This window comes from Littorina saxatilis, linkage group LG14 (genome assembly GCF_037325665.1).
Source record: "Littorina saxatilis isolate snail1 linkage group LG14, US_GU_Lsax_2.0, whole genome shotgun sequence".
Taxonomy (NCBI): domain Eukaryota; kingdom Metazoa; phylum Mollusca; class Gastropoda; order Littorinimorpha; family Littorinidae; genus Littorina; species Littorina saxatilis.
The window spans coordinates 32,723,900-32,736,383 of NC_090258.1; the positions used below are offsets into that span (position 1 = coordinate 32,723,900).

Here is a 12,484-nt window from a genome sequence, read left to right on the forward strand (position 1 = left end):
AGCTGTTCCAGTTCCTCAGTGAGCAACTAGTGCGACATACCACTGATGCAAGATATCATCTCCTGACTACGAAAGTTGACATTGTGCTCACTAACAGACCAACAGATATATCAGCCTTATCTCCTTGCCACAAAGAAGAAGCTGACACACGGATGATGCTTCACCTCTGCCATGCTGCTGAGCAGGGACACACTAAGGCCTACCTCAGGACAGTGGACACAGATGTGGTGGTTCTTGCCATCCATCACTTTGATCAGCTGAAACTGTCAGGGCTGTGGATTGGATTTGGGTCAAGAAAGACATTCAGAGACATTCCAGTACATTACATTGCTCAACAGCTGGGACCTCCACGCTGCCAGGCACTTCCCTTCTTTCATTCCTACACAGGATGTGATGTAACATCGGCCATGTTCGGAATTGGCAAAAAGACAGCATGGAATGCATGGGCCACTTTTCCTGAGGTCACTGACACCTTCATCGCCATCACCCAGGACCCAACCATCCTCACACTCGACTCACTGCACATGCAACGTCTGGAGCGTTTCACTGTGCTGATGTACAGCAAACACTGTAGATCAACGTCTGTCAACGAAGCAAGAAAGCTGATGTTTACTGTTGGTCTCAAACCTCTGGAATCCAACCCACCAACCCAGCATGCGTTGTTCCAGCACACAAAGCGAGCATTGCTCATCGCAGCTTTCATCTGGAAACAGTCTCTGTCCAAAATCTCCAACATCCCAAACTCAAGTGAATGAGGATGGGAATGGAACGAGAGAACCAAGGCATGGGTGCCATACTGGACAAGTCTGCCTGACGCCAGCACAGGATGCTCACTGTTGCTCCACTGTGGCTGCTTGGTTGCTTGCAAAGGAAACTGCAAGTGTCATCGCGCTGGTCTTCGCTGTGGTCCACTGTGCAAGTGTGAAGGAGGCTGCGCAAACAGTGCCAGTGACTAAGTCCAGAACTTACGACCAGTCGACCATATCTATAACATCGACAATTCTGAGCACCATAATTCGTGTTTAACTAAAATAATAGTTAGTCGTGAGTTCAAGAACTTGAACCGTGAGCTCACAGGGCTCACGCATGGGTGTACAACCCAATTTCATCTTTTGAAGTTAATAAATTCCAAAGTTATCGTCTTTGTTAACTGAAATGACCTTGAAAAATGACCTTTGACCCTGAAAATAGCGGTGAAACACCAGAGATCTCATATTTGGATTCCTTGCACTAGAAAACATGGGATAGCAGACATTTGACAAGGTTCTAGTAATAATGGGAGCTGCTATATGACATTTACTGCTTCCGTCGGCGGCCATATTGAATTTTGCGCAAACAGGCAACAAAACGTAAGGTTGAATTTGTTTGCGATGGGTTTTGAAAATCTTATGACCATACCTAACTCCATGCCAAATTTCAAAAACTCTTCACCCAAGTGCACGATTGTTCTAGATATGACAGAATTCCCACCCCGCTATGTGTTCTGCTGGTGTTTTCTTTGAACTCGGGCTTGTTAAAAACAACGGCAGAACACAGTAAGGGAAGTTGCTGTGTTCTGCCGTTGTTTTTTGAGAACTTAAATCGGTTTAAATGGACTTACTTTATGAAATCTCAGGAACTAAACGTCATTGAGACTTAAAATTTACTGACAAAATGCGCGCTGATGTGCTCATAATGATGACATAAAAATCTCATTTTTGACAAAAATGGACTTACTGTGTTTTGTCAGAGGACGGCAGTACTCTTCTCATTCGTAGGCGTAACTGTGCAGTGTGGTGTTTTCATCCGGATTGTGATTGTGTTTATCCCCGAGTACGCAGTAGGAGGGTCCAGCAGACTTTAATTGTGTGTCTGTGTATCTGTCTGTCTGTCTGTCTCGACTTAACAGCTTATTGCTGGGAAACTACTGGGCGCAGTTCGTTCAAAAGTTGATACACTAACTTGATAATAGGTCCGATTGATCGTATTAAAACTTCATAATGTTACCTGGGACCTAAATGCGAAATATTCCACAAAAACGACTCTTAACGGGGGGAGTTTTTGCGGTGGGAGGCTGGTCGCTTTGCGAACAGCCTGAACTAAAGGGGAGACTTGGGCGGCTGAGCCGAACACGTCACGCAGTGACGAGAAAAGCATGATTTGCAAGACAGCCGACGGGTGGGGATTTGGTCTCGGCAAAGAAACTATTGGTCTCGGTGAAAGAGAGACAGAGAGCACGAGAGAGTCTATGGCCAAAGTGATCCGGGTTCGATTCCCGGCATGGGCGGTCAAATTTTTTTTTAATTCTTGTTTAATTCTTGTTTACTATTGTTTATTATGAACGTTTTAATGTTTTATTTTACTCTAATAATTTTTTTAATTGTGTAAAATAAATTAAAATTTTTTTATTTAAATCCACGTGCACAAGATAAAAACTTTCATACTGGGGGAGCGAGCCAGTCTCAAGAGTACTCGGGTCCAGCGCCAGCGTTTTTTATCCAAGATTGGCACGTCGACTGTTGAGTGCATGAAATTTACTGCGTTGGCAACTAAAGACTTTTGAAGTCAACTGAACGGGGTTTGTGTCGGAGTGTGTTTGCCGAGTGAGAGTTGAGACCGAGTGTGTTATTGCGTGTGTCAGTACTGTGTTCTGATTTGATTTATTCATGGTTTGATTGTTTTCTTTTGGTTAATAGTGACCCTAATTTTCTGGAAGTTTACTTTGTATTTTGTGGTGTGATTCGTCAGAGTGCGAGACATCCTTCCCCGCTCGCATCAGTGAGCGAAAGAGTGTGCAGAAGATGTGTAGCTGTGTGCGTGGTTGAGATTTAGACCCCGACTCGCACAGAAAACAACAACACAACAGTAAATTCTAGTCAAACAGAGAATTCCGTGTCATTATTTATTATTTGGACTCGGGAATGTTTTATTCAAAGACTCAGCGATGTTCTTTTTCTATGAGTCAGGAGCGCTCTTTTAGGCCCCAGATATGTTTCTTTTTCACTGTTCACCAATGTTGTATTCCATATCTATAGAATTGATTTTAATTTAATTGATTCCGCCATCATGCTAACCTTTGTTTTGTAATTACTATGATTACTTAAAATAAGCATTATATGCTTGAGTATGTAATCATCCATGCATTGTTCTTGTCATGATTAAAATTGAATAAAGTTTTGTTTAAACCAATTGATTTTAAGGCATCAGGAATATTTTAATGCCGGATTCAAAAATGTTTTATTTGAAGAACCATGTCAAGATAAGTGTTTTATTATTTGTTCAAGATAAGTTGTATGTAATTAGTGCACTTAGAGACCGCTGGGTCGATATATTTGTAAACCTAACGTTTTGTTTTGTCAATATTTAAACTTTCCAACAACTTACCTTTCTTCCTTTTTGATTAATGTAACCGAGTGCCGTAACACTACGATCAGTGCAATCAAACAGGATTGAAAATGTTAGGGCTAATTTCTTAGCCCTATAAAAACTGTTATGCAAACCCGAAGGTTTCCATGAACATACAGATAATCGGAAACCACCAGACCCCATCACAAACAGAATTCCACAATCAACCGGTGTTGACTTAAAGGCCAACAACTCGGGTGCAGAGTCTGCTGTGAAAGGAGCGGTAGCCTCCCCTGTCACATTAATATTTTATTTTAGGACAGGGTTCTATTTCAGGTCCAAGGAATCTTAGAATACAAGAATGAAGAATATCTGTTTTTTCTTCAGAAAACAGAAATGTTTCCTTTACAGTAGAATGTTTTATTTTAAGCTTAGGATGTTTTATTTAAGACTTCGTGATTTTCTTCAGACATCGGGAATGTGTTATTCCCGTTATTGCGATTCTTTACTAAAGGACTCAGGAGTATTCTATTTCAGGACTCTGGGGCGTTCTGGAATGTTTTGCAATGTTCTGGAATGTTCTGAAGTGATCTGGAATGTTCTTGGGACGTTCTCGAATGATGACACGGTGATCTTACCCTGTGGCGTCCGACTCAAAGATCACGCCCGTGGCGATGGCTGAATCGGGAAAGGAACAGGTGGCCACCAGCTCCTGGTCAGTGCCCATGACGATGTCCGGGGTGTTCTCATACTGGACAATCACGTTCAGCGTGTACTTGGTCCCGATTACAGTGCCGGGGGGGTCTTCCTAGAAAACAACAACAACAAAGTTAAATGACGGTAACGCAGTGCTCTTCCTAGTCTTAAAGGACAATGGGACAGTTGGACTGTGAATATGCACTTCGTTGTATCTGTGCGTTCTTTCTCTAGAAATTCTGTGTGTGTGTGTGTGTGTGTGTGTGTGTGTGTGTGTGTGTGTGCGATGTGTGTGTGCGGGCGTGTATGTATGTATGTGTGTATATGCGTGTGTATGTGCGATGTGTGTGTGCGGGCGTGTACGTATGTGTGTGTGCATGTATGTGTGTGTGTATATGGTTGTGTGCGTGTATGTGTGTGTGTGTGTGTGTGTGTGATCATCATCATCGTCGTCGTAGTCGTAATCGTCACCACCACCATCATCATCATCATCATCATCATCATCATCATCATCGTCGTAGTATCAGCAGCACCACCACCACTGCCACCATCACAATCAACACTACCACAACATATGGTGCGCCAAATTGATATTACTATCGTTAACTGTTATATAGGGTTTTGAAACTATCGTTAACTGTTATACAGAGTTTTGAAACTATCGTTAACTGTTATGTAAAGTTTCGAAACTATCGTTATCTGTTATATAGAGTTTCAGAAACTCTATATTACAGCTAACGATAGTTTTATCAAAAGCGCGTCGGTATTGTTCCCAAATGGGAAAACCATGAAATGCCATTGCAAAACTGTCTTTATGCTACGAAATGTACATTTGAACTAGAAACACAATTTAAAAAACTACAACATTAGTTATTGACCGTTCTTCTGTTGTCGTCTTCTCAAATCATTGTTGAGTTTGTTTAATATTAGCTTTAGGCCCTTTTGTACTTTCGGCCGCACCGTTTTCCACGTGTGCGGTTTGAAGACGGTAGGCCTACTGAATATTCGCGGACAAGACCATGACAGACGCACTACACAAAACAGTGGGTATTTTTCAAAACAAACACAAAACAACGTGTTTCCCGAGTGACATCCCCCACGACGCGTTTTGGAAAACACTGCATGCTATCGCATCGTGTTTTGGGTACTGGACGGGTCAACCTGACACTGACCGTTGCCCACTGCATGCATGCCAGCCGTATGTGTACAAACTGACCCGCACTCAGTGACACAGGGCGGCAGCGAGAACGGGTCAAGCTGACACTGACCACTATTTCTGTGAAAACAGGTAGCGTGCTAGCTGTAACGAAGATTTGATTACTTGATTAAACGAAGCAGCGAAATGGACTTATCAGACGACAGTTAGTTGAATATGATCTACTAAATGTTGTAGTAATTTAGTGCAAATTCGCTCGAACGAAACGTTCAGCAGCCATTTTGCCGGCATCGAAACATCCGACCACGCCTTCGCTATTTTTAGAAACTCTATATAACAGTTAACGATAGTAATATCACTTGCGCGCACCATGCCGCCGTTTTGCGAAACCCTCGTTATCTGTTATTCATAGTTTTAGCAATAGCGCGCACAAACGCGCCATTGATATAACTCTAAATAACAGTTAACGATAGTTTCGAAACTCTATTTAACAGATAACGATAGTTTCGAAACTCTATATATCGGTTAACGATAGTTTCAAAACCCTTTATAACTGTTAACGATAGTAATATCAATTTGGCGCACCATAACAACAACACAGCACCACCCATTGCCGCCACCACCACCATTCGCTAGTCCAACACTTACAAGATCACTCTGCGCCACACCACAGTTGGTCGCCGCTGTCGGGTCATAATCAAAGGCTTTGACATAAGCAGGCCCAGTGAGGGCCAGCCGACAATCGGTGATAGATGCACGTCGCTTAGCATACATTGCTCCCGCGAATGTCCCGTGCGGCCTCACTGTCACTGTCATCGCAAGGGGATCGCAAGTCAGCTCAACTGCACGTGCAAACAAGTTGAGAAGATGTCACTATAACATCAGATCCATGAAATGGATTCAGTTACACGAAAGTAGTTCATATTGATTAAGACCCCGCATTTACACATATTGACATAACCTAATCACTCGGCGGATGCTTCTATACGTATCAGTCCATTCGCTAACATGAGTTACCTCTCCTCCTTGAGAGAATTCTCGACGATTGAGCAACAGATTATAACCGTAAGTGAGAATGATGTTTGCTTGCAAGCATTACCTCTCTTTGATAAAGTGAGTTTACCTCGCTTCGCTTCTGCAACATTTATGTATTTTATTGTTGAATTGTTTTCATTCATTATTCTGCTGATAAGGGAAATTCAGAAACGCTAATGTCACCGGCATAATGTGCTTGCTACAAATGAGCAGCAGGCGCTGCATTGGCCTTGGACTATATGGGATGAATTCAAATAAGGAGATTTTCAAAATATGAGAAAGAAAGCAATTAATCAAAAGTAAATCCGAGATGCAAATCTGTGGCTCCCTGACAGTGTGCATGCACACCATCTCGCCTCCTGCCATCACCGCGGTATGGTGTCCACAAACAGACAGCATCAACCACACACACACACACACACACACACACACACACACACACACACACACTTACCTCCATTCTTTTATATATATCAAATATAATATAAATATCAATAGGTGGTGTCATTCTGCTTTTAGTGAGGCAAGCTTTCTACACGTGCTCCTTGTCAGCGTGTTTCGGACACACCTCTCGCTAGTGATTGGCCTATCTTATATATACACACACACATACACGCACACACGCACGCACGCACGCAGGCACCACCCATTGATATTTATATTATAATTGATATATAATTATATATATATATATAAAGATTTGAAATGCTTAGCTTGAATCAAAACTTACTTCTCGGCAGTTCGCAGGTTGTGCCTGTGTAGATTTGTGGACAGAAACAGGTGTCGGTTGTTCCTCCTAAACGGCGACACTCGCCGCCATTTAGACAGATGGAAGGGTCAGTGCAGGGCGTGCCCTCTAAAAGTACAGAAAGCATGTGAATGACGCGCCAACGAAATACACAAGCAAGCAAAAACAACAAAACAAAAACAAACAAAAAAATAACCAAACTAAGAAACAATCAAAGCAGAAACACACAATGCCAGTAATGTTTCTCCCAAAGTCATTAGCGAAACAGTGGTATATCAAAAGCTACTGAAATCTAGTTGTGTGTTTACGAGGAGAGTTACAGTATAACAACAAGTCGCGTAAGGCGAAAATACAACATTTAGTCAAGTAGCTGTCGAACTCACAGAATGAAACTAAACGCAATGCAATTTTTCAGCAAGACCGTATACTCGTAACATCGTCAGTCCACCGCTCATGGCAAAGGCAGTGAAATTGATAAGAAGAACGGGGTAGTAGTTGCGCTGAGAAGGATAGCACGCTTTTCTGTACCTCTCTTCGTTTGAACTTTCTGAGCGTGTTTTTAATCCAAACATATCATATCTACATGTTTTTGGAATCAGGAACCAACAAGGAATAAGATGAAAGTGTTTTGAAATTGATTTCGAAAATTTAATTTTGACAATAATGTTTATATTTTTAATTTTCAGAGCTTGTTTTGAATCCCAATATAACATATTTATATGTTTTTGGAATTAAAAAATGATGAAGAATAAGATGAACGTAAATTTGGATCGTTTTATAAAAATAATAATTTTTTTACAACTTTCAGATTTTTAATGACCAAAGTCATTAATTAATTTTTAAGCCACCAAGCTAAAATGCAATACCAAAGTTCAGGCTTTGTCGAACATTACTTGACCATAATTTCAACCAATTTGGTTGAAAAATGAGGGCGTGACAGTGCCGCCTCAACTTTCACGAAAAGCCGGATATGACTTCATCAAAGACATTTATCAAAAAAAAGAACAAGAAGGGCAAAGCCCATACAACTCACATGCTTGACCTTGACCTTTACAGTCAAGGTCAAATAACTAAACCTAGCAATGACATCATACACTAAGAACTGCTTTAAACATTTTTCCTACCAAAATACATGTGACCTTGACCCAAGGTCAAGTTCATCCAAGGTCATGCAACACAAAGCTGTTAATTCAAGACATAGGAAGTACAATGGTGCTTATTGGCTCTTTCTACCATGAGATATGGTCACTTTTAGTGGTTCACTACCTTATTTTGGTCACATTTCATAAGGGTCAAAGTGACCTTGACCTTGATCATATGTGACCAAATGTGTCTCATGATGAAAGCATAACATGTGCCCCACATAATTTTTAAGTTTGAAACAGTTATCTTCCATAGTTCAGGGTCAAGGTCACTTCAAAATATGTATACAATCCAACTTTGAAGAGCTCCTGTGACCTTGACCTTGAAGCAAAGTAAACCAAACTGGTATCAAAAGATGGGGCTTACTTTGCCCTATATATCATATATAGGTGAGGTATTCAATCTCAAAAACTTCAGAGAAAATGGGAAAAATGTGAAAAATACCTGTTTTTTAGACAACATTTATGGCCCCTGCGACCTTGACCTTGAAGCAAGGTCAAGATGCTATGTATGTTTTTTGGGGCCTTGTCATCATACACCATCTTGCCAAATTTGGTACTGATAGACTGAATAGTGTCCAAGAAATATCCAACGTTAAAGTTTTCCGGACGGACGGACGTCCGGACGGACGACTCGGGTGAGTACATAGACTCACTTTTGCTTCGCATGTGAGTCAAAAAACCGTCATACCCAGGAATTCTTATGTCAAGTTTCATGAAGATCGGTGCAGTAGTTTTGTCTGAATCGCTCTACACATACACACACACACACCACACACTTGACTTAATGTAAAAAAGCTTGTTTCTTGTTTTGTGTGGGATTGAGTGGGGTGACTTTTTAATCTTATCTAAATTTATTTCTGAGCATTAGCATTATAAACGACGAACGAGCAAAAACACAAAATCAGTTAATAAACGAACTCCGGAAATAACTCCGTCAGGTTGTCAATAGATTGTGAATACTCTTGCTTTTAGTGAGGCAAGCTTTCTACACGTGCTCCTTGTCAGCGTGTTTCAGACACACCTCTCGCTAGTGACTGGCGAATGTTATATGAAGTCTTATATCGAGCGCGTATCTCCAGACTCGGACTCAAGGCGCAGAGATCTATTTATGCCGTGTGAGATGGAATTTTTTTACACAATACATCACGCATTCACGTCGATCAGCAGATCGCAGCCATTTCGGCGCATATCCTACTTTTCACGGCCTATTATTCCAAGTCACACGGGTATTTTGGTGGACATTTTTTTTTTTATCTATGCCTATACAATTTTGCCAGGAAAGACCCTTTTGTCAATCGTGGGATCTTTAACGTGCACACCCCAATGTAGTGTACACGAAGGGACCTCGGTTTTTCGTCTCATCCGAAAGACTAGCACTTGAACCCACCACCTAGGTTAGGAAAGGGGGGAGAAAATTGCTAACGCCCTGACCCAGGGTCGAACTCGCAACCTTTCGCTTCCAAGCGCAAGTGCGTTACCACTCGGCCACCCAGACATGTCACGTGGGAAAGTTTGACTCAAGAACAGCGAGAGTATTCAGTCTTTCATGACTTATTTACACCCGACAGAGTTTCCGAACATCGTCTACATCCAGACACAACCCTCGCTAATGACTGGCCTTTAATGTCACGTGGGAAAGTTTGACTCAATAAAAGCTAGAGTATTTACTCTTTCACAAATCATACACACCCGAGTTATGTCCGAAAATAATCTACATACGTGAGAGAGACCACTCATGAGATAACAATATCGTTCAAACCACACATGTGTACATTATGTAAATGAGGTCGTGTCAAACTATTCTGGCAGGGACCTGCTTTTCCACTGCTTATGATGCTAGAGTCACTGAGACACACGTCGTTATGGCAACACTTTTAAGCCTGTTGTTTTTCATGGAAGAATTTTTACAACTAACACGTCACGCTATACTTCCTAGAGTGACGTTTCTTTGCTTCGACGTCAAAGATCGCACGACGCTTTGGAAGAGATCGGGGTAAAAAAGAAGTGTCTTCAATTTGGACGCTTCGACTGCGGGACGTTTTGAGTAAAATATGCATAAGAACAGTATGTAGGATAAACAGAATACTGCATGGCTTGCTGTGTCATTATCACACCAGATTTACACTCGTTGCTTTTTCAAATATTGAAAGGCTCGCTTTCGCTCGAAGTTCAATATAAAAAAAAAGCAACACGTGTAAATCTGGTACGACACCGCAATTAAAGCCATGTAGTATTATCTAATTATTAGACTAATATTCTACTCCTTACCGTCAGCATCAGCCACACAGTTGTAGTCCAGAATGGCGGTGAAGGAGGCATCACAGTTACATGCCGTGCCCATAGCCGTGTCACAGGTACCGTCGAAACAGGTGATACCTTTGCGGCGACAGTTGAAAAAATTTCCGGTCGGAGCGGTCTGGGACAAAGCTCCTGTTGAACGATTAACGGGGTAGGTTAAGGTGGACGTATTCTCAAAAAAACAAGACAAGACAAGACAATTAAGACAAGACAATTGACAAGACAATTGACAAGACAAGACAAGACAAGACAAGGACGAGACAAGACAAGAGAAGACAATTGACAAGACAAGGACAAGACAAGACAAGACAAGACAAGACAAGACAAGGACAAGACAAGACAAGACAAGACAAGACAATTGACAAGACAAGGACAAGACAAGACAAGACAAGACAAGACAAGACAAGACAAGACAAGACAATTGACAAGACAAGACAAGGACAAGACAAGACAAGACAAGACAAGACAATTGACAAGACAAGACAAGGACAAGACAAGACAAGACAATTAAGACAAGACAATTGACAAGACAATTGACAAGACAAGACAAGACAAGACAAGACAAGGACGAGACAAGACAAGAGAAGACAATTGACAAGACAAGGCAAGACAGGATAAAACAAGATGAGATACGATTAAACAAAATAAGATTAGATAGGAAAAAAATAATGCCAACAAATCATAATACATAAATATTGATTTTTTTTCGGCACAACATCGCATTGCTTTCATCACAGAGACATAAAGACAACGATCGAAAAAAGAGCAAAACCATACATCAATCAAATCAAACATAATAATTAAACTTGTACACATTTATCAAAAGATTTTCAGAGAACTACTGAACGCCTTCTTTCTTCATAAGTCAGTGCTAATTTTACCTGACAGTGCCACTAGCAGCACAAACAGCGAAGTGTATTGCGTCATCGTCTGAAATGAAGAAAGAAGAAGATAAAAAAACAAAAACGAATCCCGATACATAAATATAGGTTTACAGGTTTACTTTCAGTTACCCCCTTCCTCCTCCTGCTCTTTCTTCACACACACACACACACAAACACACACACACACACACACACACACACACACACACACACACACACACACACACACACACCACGACCCTCGTCTCGATTCCCCCTCTATGTTACAACATTTAGTCAAAACTTGACTAAATGTAAAAACCAATGTCTGAATCTCGCATTTTTCATGATCCGCTAACTTCGATCATTATCTTTAGTTCACTGAGACTCGGCATGTAACCTCTACGTATCCTACTCATGTGTGGGTATCATACCACACAACGTCATAAAGCCTGAATGGTTTAAGATACAAGAAAACGGCCAAACTACTTTATCCCAAAAACATTGTAGCTAACTCATGACATTACAGCATGTGCAAACTGCATACGTGGGAAGCGTGCAAAGGTCAAACGTACCAATATTCCACAAAAAGTAAGAATCTGGAAGAGTTAATGATGCTGAAGCAACTGTTAAAATCGCATTTAAGCAAATATAGTATCGTGGGTACAAAGGAAAATATACACTAAACATTCTTCATCTACCAAATGTTAAGAGCATGATGTTTGGCGCCTCTCTGAGCAACAAATAATTATACAGCCACCCACCTCACGTTTTTCTCACGAGCTAATGCGAGCTGTCTCTTTTGTGTTACGCCAACAAAACACGATGTATCTTTTTCCGGCGTGAAGATCATCACGGCCACGCGACAAGTGTACCCGGATCCTCGAGACGTCTCACTCTACTGCACATACGGGTCGCGAAGAACTACTTGTGGTGGGGGGGTGGTTGAACAAACTTGGATTGGATTAGCACAAATTCAGATAACAAAAAAATGTATTTGTGTGTAAGTTGATACGTTTACGTCGGACAAACGCTGCTGTCTTTCATATTTCTGCAACCCCGTTAATTGACTCATGACTTGCTATAATTACGAGTACGCTGACGTTCAAAGCAAACACAGGGCGTAAAAACAGACTGGCCTTTTTGAAAGTAGTAAGCTTACCCGGACTCTTATATAACTGTTTTTACCTTATATAAGTTCGTCTTATATACTGTTCAA

At 41.2% G+C, this 12,484-nt stretch overlaps 1 protein-coding gene across 1 annotated transcript in view; it reads right to left on the reverse strand.

Moving 5' to 3' along the window:
* LOC138947600 (uncharacterized) overlaps positions 1–12,104 on the reverse strand; it is a 326,843-nt gene extending 314,739 nt beyond the window's left edge. Inside the window, exons 1-6 of the mRNA XM_070319107.1 lie at positions 12,030–12,104; positions 11,284–11,332; positions 10,373–10,534; positions 6,942–7,067; positions 5,825–6,018; positions 3,963–4,132 (exon numbers count right to left, since the gene is read on the reverse strand). Coding sequence (XP_070175208.1) covers positions 3,963–4,132; positions 5,825–6,018; positions 6,942–7,067; positions 10,373–10,534; positions 11,284–11,329 — 698 coding nt within the window. The 5' untranslated portion in view covers positions 11,330–11,332; positions 12,030–12,104. The remainder of the gene's footprint in view (positions 1–3,962; positions 4,133–5,824; positions 6,019–6,941; positions 7,068–10,372; positions 10,535–11,283; positions 11,333–12,029) is intronic.
* Between the last annotated feature and the right edge of the window lie 380 nt (positions 12,105–12,484).